This window comes from Ixodes scapularis, unplaced genomic scaffold, assembly GCF_016920785.2.
Source record: "Ixodes scapularis isolate PalLabHiFi unplaced genomic scaffold, ASM1692078v2 PGA_scaffold9__187_contigs__length_104089568, whole genome shotgun sequence".
Lineage (NCBI taxonomy): Eukaryota > Metazoa > Arthropoda > Arachnida > Ixodida > Ixodidae > Ixodes > Ixodes scapularis.
The window spans coordinates 10,405,769-10,420,421 of record NW_024609884.1 but is presented as its reverse complement, the minus strand read 5'-3'; the positions used below and the strand labels follow the sequence as shown (position 1 = coordinate 10,420,421).

General features: G+C 43.0%; 1 protein-coding gene across 1 annotated transcript in view; it reads right to left on the bottom strand.

Moving 5' to 3' along the window:
- Positions 1 to 14,653, bottom strand: part of LOC8031931 (Wilms tumor protein 1-interacting protein) — a 111,932-nt gene that overhangs the window by 29,968 nt on the left and 67,311 nt on the right. The window contains exons 2-3 of the mRNA XM_029988966.4: positions 2,746 to 2,847; positions 226 to 293 (exon numbers count right to left, since the gene is read on the bottom strand). Coding sequence (XP_029844826.1) covers positions 226 to 293; positions 2,746 to 2,847 — 170 coding nt within the window. The remainder of the gene's footprint in view (positions 1 to 225; positions 294 to 2,745; positions 2,848 to 14,653) is intronic.

The window sequence follows — 14,653 nt, the reverse complement described above, 5'->3', positions numbered from 1 at the left end:
CCAAAGTTTCGAAGCTGAATGGAAGCTGTGGTGCTGATATTAACCCCAAGTTTTCAAGCAATGACTGGTTCCCCTAAAGAAACAGCCTCACACTTCTAAGATATGGCAAGTTTGATAGCAATTAATATTCTGAAAGAGGTATCATGGCGGATATAAAATTAAATGAGCAACTGCTTAATCAAATATCCACATTAACTTTGCACTGATTAAGCGTGTCATACATACCAGGTAGTCTTCTTCACAATACACTTTGCCATGCACGTTGTAGAAGGCTTTCCCCCTGAGTGCCCTACCTGTAAGAGATTTAGTAAGTTGTGAGCATTTTTTTATGTTCAAATTCAGGTAAAAAGAAAAGGTAACCACAGTTAGTTCCAATTTATTTAAGTACTCAGCTCAGCACTAAACACAAACAGACCCGAGTTAGAACAATAAACAATATGACTATGCACTGATGTGATAGCACAACAATGGACTAATGGCGACAGACATTGTGGCGGTGTCCTCCTAGGATTTCTACCGGTGAAGTCATGACCAGGATAATCAGTTGTGAACAAGTTTGACTGGGTGTGCAGTGGGAAAGCCGCAGCTGCACAGCCCCACCTTCTTTAGGGAAATTACAAAAGATTTGGTTCCTCTGGTCAACCATGTTCCCTGGCATGACCTTCTCTAGAGTTGTGTCCGAATGAAGAATCAGAATGCGAACAACATACTCAATGCTCTGATCTAGAGGTGCCGTTTGAAGACGGACCTTGTGTCTCAAAAAATGATAGAAGCAGCTGTTGTACTCGCAGTACTCGAGTTCAACATGGGCCTTCAGGGCTTTTAGAGGGATCCTTTTTAGATGGGGATAGAGGCTGGGAGTCGCAAGGTGCAGCACAAAGCCGTGCAATCCAAGATCTCAAAAGCAAAGCAGAAGGCACATAGCATAGTCTTCCATGTGGCCCACAAACAAAGGATGCTGCAGGAAATTCTCAAGAGACAATAGGACCAGGCAGCTGAGGGAGAGACCTACTCTGCTGGGGCTTTTTTGAAGGACACAGATTGCAAGAAATTAATAAAGTAAAAGGTCTCAATGTTTGAATTCATATTTCTCAGTTTCACTTTTTAGCTCCAAACTTTGTATGAAAGCATATTTTGCTTCACAATAAAAGTATTCCTACACCTTGTTTCAGAAGTTTATGAACTGAAATTTACTAGGGAATTGGGCATTCATTTTATTTGTCATTAAGTTAAAAACATAATGAAGAAAAGTGATGTATTGACAAATCAGCGCAAGAAAATGCTCCTCATTTATGTGTAGTTTTTCTTTCACAAATATTTACATTTTAATAATATAGACTAGACAGCCTGAAGTTCTACACTCCCTACTTTATATTCTAGTAATAAAATTGTGGTTTATTGGCTTAATTTGTATACCACAGATTCGTCAGGGAAGAGTGGCACAGCTTCATACACAAATGTCAAGCTTCTATGAAAATTGCCCTACCCTTTATTTGATCCCAAACACCGTATTTTCCGGTGTATAAGCCACAGTTTTTTCAAACATTTTTCTTGGCGTGCCTTATACAACGATGCGACTTAGATATGTTTTTTTTTCTTTATATTCACGGAACGACGCCATTTTTTTATGTACCACGCGATATCTTTTGTAGAGCACCGTAACTACGTAGCCATAGGTGGTGTTGCCCCTTCCAGAAGGCTGTCGCTACACTTTTCATAACAACTCAGAAAGCAAGAAATTTTATGGTTTCCCCGAAGAGGATAGGCAAGACAGTAAAAATAAAGCTTTAACAGCATGTGAGCGACGTTGCCCGATTCATCCATGGTTCCGTATTCTTTAGCTTTAGTCCAGTAACACAAAGGTAAGTGGGCTGGTATACACACATTGCAGAAACTTTTCTCATGTCTTTCTTAGTTTCCGTTTGAAGAGCAAGTTTTTATCTGCTACAGCCGTGTTGCTATATGTAAAAGGATGGATTGCAGCTAGCCTATCTTTTAGCGGCACAGAGAGAAGTATGTCAAGATTTATCTGTCTGCCTGCACGTTGATGATTATGTTGTCTCTGTGACTTGGCCTAGACTAAGCCTAGTGGTCCAAAGCTTGGTTCATGAGTGTCTAGCATGTTAAACTTTCGTTTGCTCAGCATGTGTACACTCAAATAAAGCCGACTACCTTCTCATTTTGCATGTTTTACGTCCTTGTGCTGCGAAACATTCGGTTGCCCCCGCCAGACAGTGCCATGCTTTGGGCATTTTTTGCAAGTCGAAACGTCGAAGTGGTTGCACGTCAAACAGTATGTGTGGATTAGCCGATTGTTTGAAACACCGATCCAGCTTGCCTGTACTCTCGCTTTAGTTCTAATTATTTCACCAAGTGCTCCGTACCTACACTAGTATTGGGATGCTTAACTTTCTCAGCTATTTTTGTTATTTATGTTATTTACACAAAAGGTTAAAGAAAACTTAAGCAAGCATAAACCTTGCTTAATTTTTTTAAATGCACAATAACTTTTGTTTGCACCTCGACTACGCAAACTGAGCACTTTGTTTTGCATTTCTTTGTGAAGCGCAATTATAAGGCCCTAGGGACCTCATTAGAGATAATTTCTGAAGAGCCAGAGCCTGTCTAGAATTGTCTTTCAGAACCATAAGCTTTTACCCCGTTTGAATGGGGAGGAATGAGGATTTAAGGATGGAATTTTAATGTTTGTATTAACGAGAGAGTTGCACAAACACCACAGCTTACCACAGGAACAGCAGATGAAGCAGTTTGTATGATACAGGTTCCCCATGGCTTGGCAAGCCTGTCCAGCACCCGTGACCTTCTCCCCACACGTGTGGCAGATTCCTGCACCAGACAGTAAAGAGCATGTAAGCACCGGGTGCACTTAATAAGGGCTGTTCCACAATCAAAATGCACAAGAATTGGATAACTTTCAAAATGTTATTGAGTATAAAATGTGACCTTGAGAGCCGTGTTAGAAATCAGATCCACGGACAACCAAGACTGACCCTCTTTAATTCTTTCCACACCATGCCCACTGGCCTTTGATCACCCATCATCAATGGATTTCACGCATGGCCAAAGTTTGAATTTGGCGCGCAGGAACATTTTGCGCCATCTCGCGAACAGTCGAAGAATTACACCTTTGGTTTCAACATTGTTTTGTGCTTTCTCCCAAACTGGGGAGCTATCAGAAAGAAATCTCTGCACGACCCACGAGGGCACTTGTCAAACGTGGCGTCCTGCTGATATTGGATGCCAATACAAAGATAGCTTCAATCACATTATTTAACTACTGTATTTTCCGGAGTATAAGACACATTTTTTCTCCAAAATTTTCGGCGGTGCGTGTTATACACAGGTACGTCTTATATACCAAATTTTACTTAGAAACTTGCGAAAAGTGTGGTGGTGCGTCTTATACAATGATGCATCTCATAGATAACACTTTTTTTCCACAATTTTCAGTGGTGTGTTTATACCAAATTTTACTTAAAAACTTGCGAAAAGTGGGGGGCGCCTCTTATACAGAGGTGCGTCTTATACACCGGAAAATACAATACTTTTAGTGTTGTTGTTTTTTTTTTTTTTTTTTTGTGACAGTTGCAATGAGGACAGTGGACGATGTTGGATCATTTGATTTCTGTTACAGCACCATTTCATCTCTGAAGCACAGTATATTAGGTGTTCGGAAAGTGCCGTTCTAGCTTTCTAGGCCATCATGAGCTGGGGCACACATATCATGTGCCGCAAGTCATAAAAACACTAGCAAAGGGGAAGTTAGAACACTGCTTTATCATAATCACATGTTTTGTGCAAAAACTAAAAATGCCTGTGAGGATGCAGCTTTGCATGGAACAATGGCATGACGCTATGGGAGCAACGGACCACAAAAAGGATAGTATCAGCTAAAGCTCAACTCAGAGAAGTGATAGTGGTGTGTATGGGGCAGGGTTGGGCAGAAATACTCAAAAATGTATTTGGAAATACAAATACTGGGATACATTAAAATAGTAGCTAAAATACTGATACTGAGATACATCTGTAAAAGTGTATCGCGATACGTATCGGAAATACATTTTAGAAAGAGGCAAAAAGTATTTGGAAATACAGATACAGGAATACATTTTAGGGAGGGCAGAAATACAAATACAAAAATACTGATGTTGCAATACATTTTTAAAACTTGTTTGAGACGCCAAATGAGATGCTTGAAGTTGGAGGTTGAAGTTTCTTATCCTGAAATTACTTTACCGTAGGCTTGGAAATTTGTTTTGAAGGTAGTGATTTCGGACGACGAGGAGTTTTCAATGGGCTCAAAAAAACGTTCCATCAAGGACTGACCGCGGTCCCTTCCCTGACATCCTGTCTGTCTGATGAGGGATGCCAAAAGACTTCGACCTCTAAATAAAGTATATGTCATCCTAAATCACCACGTCCCAGTCCAATAAGGACGCCCCTGTCAACATTTATCCCATGACGTCACGGTGGAATTAACTGGCATTCTTTATCTGTAGGTGTGGCCTTGAACATGAAACTTTAGCACGCTGCTGTATGACAGGACAATACGTACTTTCGTTGCAGGTTACCTCGATGAAGATCGAGCAGGAAGTGTTATTTGGGTTTTTCGAGAATAGTGGACTACCTGAAGCATCCTGGAACACCTGTCTTATCTTCTCTTACGGTTGAAAAAACGATACGGTGGCATCTCTATTGTAAAGGTCTTTCCTGTCGACCCCCTGCCACCGACGCATGGATTGCAGTCCTCAGGTTTTGTCTTGATTACTCCAAATAGAGACCTCGTGGATTGCGACCTGATATTGCCGGCACAAGTGCGAGCTCCTTGAGAAACAGCGAACTCGAGACGAGTCGCAGGTGTACGAAGTCTGGGTCGGCACAGCGAGGCCACGTCTGACTTCCGTGCTCGGTTTCAGATCACCAGAGCAGCGGGTCACGTTCACGTCGGCTGATGACGTACCCTTAAGTCGTGCAATATTACGGGCGAAGCAGCAGACGCATCTGAATATCTGTTGAACTTCACTGCGTGGGTCATCCTACTATTTTAAGTCAACCACCATTAGGCTCGAACTGCAACGGACTGTGACTCAGCTTTGCCGGCCGGGTGTACTGCGTACGCTAAGGCAAAAGAGATGGTTAGCAGCGGGCATTGGATGTCAGCAAATAATAATTCAAGGCATCCCTACCTAAGGACCTGCGGCAGAAGATGCTCCGACTCTACTCCTGGCACGCCACCTAGTTCGAGTCCCCGACCACGCAACACTTCTCAGAAGGGCGAAGATGACGCATAGGAAAATAGTTTGGAGGATCGGAAGGAACCTTGGTCAGTATGGTAACAATTCCCCAGCACCTCCTTGGCCCTAAAACCCTCAAAAGTAAAAAAAAAAAAAATGCGTTAAGTTTTTTTTTTCCGGGGGGGGGGGGGGGGGGGGGGGTATTTATCAAGAAATGTAACGAAATACATTTCACCCTGATTGTATTGCAATACAAAGGAGCATTCAAAATGTATTCCGATACAGTAATACAGATACTGGTGAAAAAAATGTATCGCGATACAGAAATACAGATACGAAATGTATTTCTGAAATACTATCGCGATACATTTGTATCGCGATACTGCCCAACCCTGGTATGGGGCACACTTTGTGTATTTATGAATTTTAAATATCACAGTACAGTGGCTTAAAGGGGTAGTGTAGCGACCACGTAGCCTTCGCCGTGCTTTGGGAGTGGTCGGCGCTTGGAAGACGGCGACGTCACGATGTGGGAGGCGCCCCGCTCCTTAGTACCGCGACGTCCCCTGCTCCGTGCACAGCCGGGCAGTGCCAGGAGTGCATTGTCGGGTGCCTTGGGACGCGATAACAGTGCTTCAAACTCTTTTACAAAATAACTTAATAAATTCTATAATTTAGGTCCAATGAACAACGAGGCTTGTATTGGTGGGGAATAAGTACCTGAGCACCACCACAAAAAATGAAATTCCAAACGCGCGCCCTTGTGAGTCGTTTTTTCGCGCAGTGCAGTTGTTTGTTTAATTTCATTCTTTTTGTTCGACAGCAGTTGCTACACTGCAAAGTTGGAAATGCCTGGATGATAGCTGCTCCTTTTTCTATGTTGTGTTCGCACGATGGGAATTGGATTATTTCATTTTCGCAGGCTATTGAAAATGGGTTCGATGCAGATGGAGCACGCGATGCAACGTAATATTTTATAATTCAAACACCTATGTACACAAATAAAAATATATCTACTTTTTTTTTTTTTTTTCACTTGGCACATTGAGTCAGAAGTTGTTTGAAGGTGGGTGAGACTGAGAGATGTGAAATAATTCTACAGTCCCAAAATGAGATATGTAAAATTCTTTATCCCAATCTCTGCTGCTTTTTGTAAAGAAAAAAAAAACTTTTTTTTCAAGGTTTATGAGCTTTTTTTTTTTATTATTATTGTAAACGTGGAAGGTTTCTTATTGACTCCATGCGCCACGGTACATAACTATTTTAAACTATGTCATAAGGAAATTTATTTCCCTTTGCAATTTTCTCGCACTGTTATTGGTTTTTCATGCAAAAGGATAACTATTTTACAGCTACTGTATGAGAGTTCTTTCTTTCCCTTGGTTATATCCTTTTTGTTTGTCTTGAGCTTCTCAGAGAATGTTAGAAGAAAAGCAGCATTGATATGACGTACACAAAACCACAACTAACCTAAAAATAGACATCAAATAGTCAATCAACCAGGGATTGTTTTATCTATTCCGATTTACTTCTACGCACCCACAAACTCTGTAGTCCGCCTGCAGGTATTTTAACAAAATAATTAAACTGGCAGAAACCGACGTTGTGGGATTTCTTATCGGAAATATTTGCCAAAATGTTGTTATTGTCGAACCACTATAATGTATCGGCTACGAACCAGGTAATTGTTTCTGGTTTCGATTTGGGTTTTGGTTTTTGACAAATCAAAATAAATGTTTTGTTTGAATTACGGCTACGAAACTAAATTCGCTATTTAACGGTTTTCGCTCGAGCTCTACGGATCTTTGCTGTGTTTCAAGTAACTCATTATCTTGCATAGATTATTGGTTGTATTTTTTTCGGTCAAAACTAGCCAGCATGTCTCTCTTACATTATTGTACCACTTTATTTTACCTAAATACTTTGTTAATTTTATCTTCGTTAAAGCTAACAGTTAGGCCCCGTGTGTACCCCACAATAGTACATGTATTATAATTTTACTATTTCACTATGTTCACTTTATCTGGTGATGTTAAGCGTCTGTGCATATTTTTAGTGTGTTTCATTATCTTGTCACAATAATTAGCTACAATTATGCATTGCATAAGTTTTTAGCATATTATTACCTTAATAAATACAATTTGCATAAGAAACAATGTGCAATTTGTGAAATTTTACAAATGCACCATCACATTTTGTTTTCTTTTTCAGTACGATGCAAGAGGCTACACAAGCTGTGTGCACTACCGTAATTACCTTATTACACTGTAATCACTATTCAAAGGTGTAATATCAAGGCTAGAGCCACTAAATAAGCTACACTTAGAGTATCAGCACTATGTTCCCTGATATTATTGTGGGCACTGCCATCTTGGTGCTAGTGCAGAGCAGACGCAACTGCCGATTGTCATGATTCAAAACTGCGACTTCCTCAGCATTAGATTCGGTGTTAGGAAACACATGTAATATTGCTCTGTTCTGTCTAACTGTTAAAACATTTGTGGAGGACGGAAAAATGTTGCCTGTGATTTCAAATAAAGCTTCAGGTAACAGGCAATCAAGATTTTAAGCCAAGATGGGTAAGTGTTGTTACTTTGAAGCATAGGTTATTTAGTGGCACTAATCAAGGCCATACGAAAAAAATAGGTGGTGCATTAGTCGACGCCCCAAAGTTTCTACATGTTTGAAAGCAAACTTTTATTCAGGTGAAAAAGAAATAAGCCCGTAGCAGGCGACGCGTAGCCTCAACAGTGCCCGGCGCGCCGACAGCGTTGTGTTAAAATGGCAGTCGTCTCCTCTTTGCTCGCTTCTTTCTCCTACGCTCTTTCAGTGCTCTCCTCCCTTTCCTTCACTTTTCTCCTCTCCAGCACCTTCGTTGCCAAACCCACTGGCCAGACTCTCCCAATATACGGCTCTGCACCTAAATAGCGTCTGTGGACACGCCCGAAGAATAAACATGTGAAACCCTGTCACGACCGCCAAGAGACTCAAGCCGCTGTCTCATCTGGGCTACCGTCCTTATGCGTTGCTTAGGTAGCACCGATATCAGATTGAAACCAGTGTTAGAGTAAGGGTCATGATCATGGCTTCCACTCACAATCACAGGCAATCAACAGAACACTACCGTCTGAAGTTGAAAAGCGCGCACATCGAACGACAACGCTCACAACAGCAGCTTCATTCGATTTACCTGCATCTCCTGCACAGGTGTAGGGCGGTGTACTTCCGGCATGTGCATTGAGATACGACCGGAAGTACACCGCCCCACACTTTTCTGCACCAGTGCAGGAGGTGCGGGTAAATCGAACGAAGCTAGTGTCGGCTGCTGCGAAGAGCACCTGATTGCCTACACTTTGATGTATTATATGCTAGATAGTTATCAAAAAAAAAAAAAATTTTAAATGTAAGTTGACTTTTTTCCGTGGTACAGAATGAGTTAAAATCAAAATCTTGGTAAACTCAGCCACTTCACTGTAATTTGCATATTTTTATGATATAATAACACGCATGCGCGCAAAATGCATGGCGAATGCGCGCGTGACCGCGAACATGTTTATCACGCCGCTGCCGGTCTGTATCAATCGTTTGCATTGCTGCAAAGATGACACAACTTGCACCATCGCCAGCGCGGAAATGCCTCACGATACAAGAAGGGGGCGGGATTCCAATACCCTTCTCGCACAAGAGCTCGTTCTCTGCCGGCAAGGGCAGGACGGGGGAAATGTGATTCACGTTGGGGCCTCATGACTCATGAAGACGCGGCCTCGAAGGATTTCCACCAAGGACAGGCTAGTAGCCTCTTTACGACGTTTTCGCTCAGCGTGAGCTCGGGCTGGCAATAAGCTCCTTCGTTTTTTGGGCGCCATTTCCGATTCGCTACTTTAGTCATGTAATGACGCGACGCCGTGAAAGACTGGCTTGGAGGCCTCCGATGCGTCTACTTTGTGCGCGCGACGTGCTTCCGCTGAAGGCCTCAGATACTGCTACTTTGGCTTTCGACGTTCCTTTCGACACGTCGATCTACCCCAAGTGCGCAGCCTTCGTAATCAGACCGCGTGATTTTTTGGTGACCTACCGTAGGCTAGCGCGAGGCGAATGCTGCGTCAGTGGGGAGTTGTAGTAGACCGTTTCCGCAGCCCGCTAAGCACCCGGATAGCGCTCCGTAATCCGCCACAAGACCTTGAACTATGCAGACAAGGCTGGCGGCGCGCATGCGTAGCTGGGGCGTTTTCTTCACGGATACCGTAGCGGAGGAGAAAAACGGTCTACTACTTCTTTGAACTAGACTTCGAAGTTCGGACTCGCGTTCGGTACCTCGAGTGCGCCTCCGATTGGAGTGTTTAAGGTCCTACGTTCATCAAAAGTGGTCCCAAAGTAGCAACAAATGACGTCACAGAGAGTGTCATGCTCGTATTACAGAGGCCGTGTTCCAAAATTTACTCGATCTTACTGTTTTGTACCTTGGAGTTCCAAAACCTACCCGCGTCCAGCGTTCTTCAATCTGTGTTGTCAAGTGACACGACCCGCCGGAGTAACTCGGGTTCATTTGGGTAAGATTTGGAACACAGCCACAGAGTTTCAAACATGGTTTCAAACTGCTCGATCGAGGTCACGTGGTTAATGGGCCGCATGGGTGACGAAAGCGTTGATCTGATCGTCTGCAAACGGCTCGGCCTTCCCCCCTGTTCCCTTCATTGCCACGCGAAAACGCGAGCGTCACTGTCGTCACGGCGTCCCAACTTCTGACAGACGAAGCTTCCGTGGACTGTCACACTAGGGAGCGACCTGCGGCAGAACAGGCGTCTGCCATCGTGCCACATCACCACCGCTGCTAGGACACCGCCAGGATCGCGACCGGCGACAGCGTGACACTTCCATGACGTCACCAGGCGGAAATTGAGGGACCACATTTTTGGACGCACTAAACTACACCAGTCGGAGACGCGTTCCAGCAACTGCTGCTTCATCAGGTCTGTTTCCACCTCAAAAATCGCAATATAAAAGACAAAAAAAAAAAAAAAAAAAGTAAAGAAAAAGAAAGTCCGACTCTTCGCGGAGCATTACTAATATCCCCTTTTATGTAGAGAGTTGAGATATGTGTACGTGGATATTAGATTATATATATGTTATCAAGACGAACACGTTCCAAACGCCAAAAGTATTGTTTCCTCCTCAGGCAACCAAATATGTAAGAACTACGCGCGGCGTATAAACAATGCGCTTTGCGAAAACGGGTTGCTTTTTACGGAGGCGCAATGCGAGACGGCGGGTATCACCGGGGCGCGTGTTAAAGGGGCGGTGCAATGATTTTAACAGTGAACGAATGTGCAGCTTGTATTTTTTATATTGTTTACTTCGGCATAAGTAAGAGAAAAAGTGCCACCATACCCCAAAATACCTCTATTTCGCTGCGTAATCGCAAAAGAAAAAACGCTTTTTTTCCCAACCTGTGGCCACATGGTGGCCGCAAATGGAACCTGTGGTTTGACGTCATTCGGAGTGGTTTTTGTAAGTGATAGTGTTAGGCAATTGTAAGCTTGATTTAAGGTTAAGTTTAAAAAATCTTGTTGTTTAGGCACGCAGAAACGCTTCAAAAGCCTAATATTGCCGCTAAAAGGGTATGAATTATTTGTGGCGCCATCTACCGCAAGTCAACAAAACCTGCCGTCGCCGTCATCCGTCGACGCCCGTGGCGCCTGCGGTGGCTACACGAGCAACCCGGACGTTTTGTCTTTCCCTCGCTCGACGGAGTGCGTTGGTCGTGGTCCGTAGTATCGTGGAATCGTTATTGTTCCTGGTGTCTCGACCTCGACTTTGACTTCGACTGCCCGCCGCGCCGCCATGTTGGTCGGGAATCGACGGGAGAGCGGGAGAGCGGCGAGCGTTGGGGAAACGGAAGCCAGAAGAACCCAACCGGAAACCAACGCCACTCCGAATGACGTCACAGGCGAAGCTGGTGCCGCTTCAATGTTGAGTTGAGGGGTGCCGGAGATACCAATTTCTTTTATTTTTTTTAATGAAAATTAGGGCAAGTAGGAAAGAATAGTTTTCGGTCCTTCGTTTATATGTGGCCGGGATCAATTCCCGCAATTAATTAGTCAAAGTCCGCAAATTGTTGCACCGCCCCTTTAATCTCTGCGGCCCCCTCGTCTACGCCGCTTCGCGGCGACAGTCTGCTAATGTCTCATCAAAAATTAACCCACCTGGCCCACGCGTACACGCCCCTTCGCGGCGCCCCGCTGGCGACACAAGTCCCTAGCCCCGTGTCCCCCATTGCACCTATACCCGTTTGCACCTCAAGAAGCATAGGAAAAAAAGTCCGGCTTCTCGCGGATGATTAATAATTTTCAGCTTTAGGTGGAGATTTAAGATATATTTATTAGCACTTTAGAGTGGATACACGTTATCTTATCAAGGAGTGCACGTTTCAAACGCCAAAAGCATCGCCTGTGCCTCCGACAACCAAATCTGGCGAGAACTATTTCGCGCGGCGTATGAACAATGCGCAAAACTTACTGTTTTCTTGAGGTGAAAACGGGTATAGTTCGGTGCCCAGTTGTGCAGTGACGGCTCAGAACTAGTGAAGCCGCCGCGTTAAGACTGGCGCTGTGATCGGCTTCCAAGTTCCGGATAAAGCGGGGCAGACCAAGTGTTAGCTCGTGTTTGTCACGTCGCATGCTACATTTAATTTAGTAAGGTACGTTGTTGGGCTAGTTGGTTCATCTTAGTAAAACATATTTTTACTTCTTGTCCTCGTTTCTGTTGCGCTATTTTATATGTTTTACTACATTTAATTCTTTCTCAGTTTTAAAGCATATAAACGAAATCTTTTCTGTGAATGTTTCTTTATTAGAGTCTACTAAAAACGTTTTCAGCAAGAAATGCGTTTCTGTCAGCATTTTAACGGTTACCGTCCGCTTTCCATCGTTCGTAAGCGTTCGTGTCCTTCGACCACGTTTGCTACATTTTGAGAACATGACGTTACCTGTATCAAAAGATAACTGAGAAAAACGAAAGTTCTCTATCAGCCGACGTCCACCTAAGGTTACTATCGTCAAGACAAGAAATGACATTGTGAGCGCCTGTTTCAGTGAAAAATACTTGTCAACAAAAACAGTTTTTCTTATTATTATTATTTTTTTTTTTTTTTAAATTTCAAGTTGACAAATGAGAACCTATGGAAAAATTTTCCATCGGTACAAATTGAACCACCAGAGGCGCGCTGTCCACGTTAGGAGTCAACCAATCATATCGCTCGGAGATCCTAAGGATGGACGTGGCTTCGGACCCCGGAGAAGCCACCGGGGAGAAAGTCGCTGGATGCGTCCACTCGTCCGTAAAACCACGGATCCCTCGAAAGGGTGTAAGGCAACTATGGGAAGGCTAAAATCGTGGACAATAACTAGGGAAAATTCAAATATGATATATAAGGGCGGTGATGCAAATCTGTTTAAAAATTTCCTTATTTTCCAATTTCCTTATTTTCAATTTCCTTATTTTCAACCTTTTCGAAAGAGCTTAAAAATAATACAACTAAGACTTTCTTCTTACCTGGAAAAACTCGATACTGTCCGAATCTCAGCATGGCTTTAGAAAACAGAGGTCAACGGAAACAGCACTCTTGGTACAAAAAGAAGAAATCTTCAAATCTTTCGAGTATATAAAAAGCTTATGCTGAGTGTGTACGTCGATTTTTTTTTTTTTTTTTAAATGCTTTGAATCTCATCAACCACACTACACTGCTAAAAAAAAGTTTAGAGTACTATTGAGTTCGCGGCACGGCACTTAAACTTTTTCCAATCATATTTGCTATATCGTACACAATTTGTTAGCATAAATCAGCGGTTCTCAAAGGGGGGTCCGCGGACCCTTTGGGATCCCTGAAGGCTTTTTTATTGATGCTGGCTGTTCTACAGAGCTAAGTAGACGAAACCATGTGCGCTGAGTGAGTAGGGTGAATTATCCTGTGTTATTAGGACTGCCAAGTTGGTTTGCATACGTTTAATTTTCTTAATTTACCCCTTTGTCATTGCAATCATTCAATACCGCCCCCTTCCGCGGGCGGATGGGGTCCCGGGCCCCACTACCTCCGCCGATCCGAAAAGGAATCCCCTCAACATTTTTGGTTGAGAACCACTGGCCTAAATGATTATAATTCATCCACAAGTAAAATAGGGACTGGAGCCCGCACCAGAAGCCAGGTTTGTTTCGTATGCGGACGATACTGTTCTTTTTATTAAAGATCATACATGTTCTGAGATTGAGGGTAAGGCAAACGCTGCCTTGGCGCACCTTCATTGATGGGCTAAAATAAATTGTTTAAAAATAAATACCGATTAAACAGTGTGTGCTCTTTAAACCACGAAATCGTCAAATCATATTCCCTTCGAATATCACGCTTGGATCGTCCTCGTTGGAAATTGCAAAATCTGTAAAGATAATTGGTGTACTTTTTCTGCTACACGTTCTTGGAATCTACATATGGTACATATTCGCCAGAAAGTTTGTAGAGCTATTGGAATTATATGTAAAGGTCGTTATGAATTTCCAGTGGGAGTAAAATTGCTTCTATATTATTTTCTGGTGTACACCCACTACGTGTACTGCCACCTCGTTTGGGGTCTAACAACAAAGCAAAATCTGACGCAATTTTTTTTTTAGCACAGAAGGCACTTCGTGTTGTAGCAAACGTTCCATACTTGCGTTCATCACTGTATAAAGTTATGCCAATCTATCTCTTGCACAATCATCGCTTGATATGGGTATATGTAATGGCACTAAAACAAAATAACCACATATTTATTTTCGTTTGTCGGGTTTGGTGAGAACAAGCCCAGCATATGCAACTCGACCTGGGAGAGCTGGTGTGTTAATACTTCGCGCACAAATTATGGTTTGGTATCTTTCATATATACTTTGCCATCCCTTCTAAATGAGCTTCAAAATAGAAATGTTGAGGTTACTACATTATCGAGATCTATGTTACGTAACATAATGAGTGAAACGTAGTGACGCTACTTGATCCTGTTGTAAGGTCTTCTGATAATTTGCTCCTCCGTCATCTTTTATTATTGCGCTAGTTGCTGGTATTTGCCTTTTTAACAAGTACTATTTTTGTTTCATGTGTGTTCTTCATATTTTTGCTTTGTGAAGTATTTCCGCTGTTTTCTGCCATTGTGTGAGGGAGGTAGAGGGCCTCGTCAAGCTGCAAATAAAGCAGCCTTTTGTCTTGCTTTCCTACTTTTGTATACTATGCAAAAGGAAATAAAAAGATTAATTCATTTATTATTATAAGTAAAATTAACTGGCACAGTGGGTACAGGCGGGACAGAGGCAAATTGAGACTTTCTCCCACGTGGTTCCGGCCTAAAGTCTCAACCCTGTCTACCAGGTTTGAC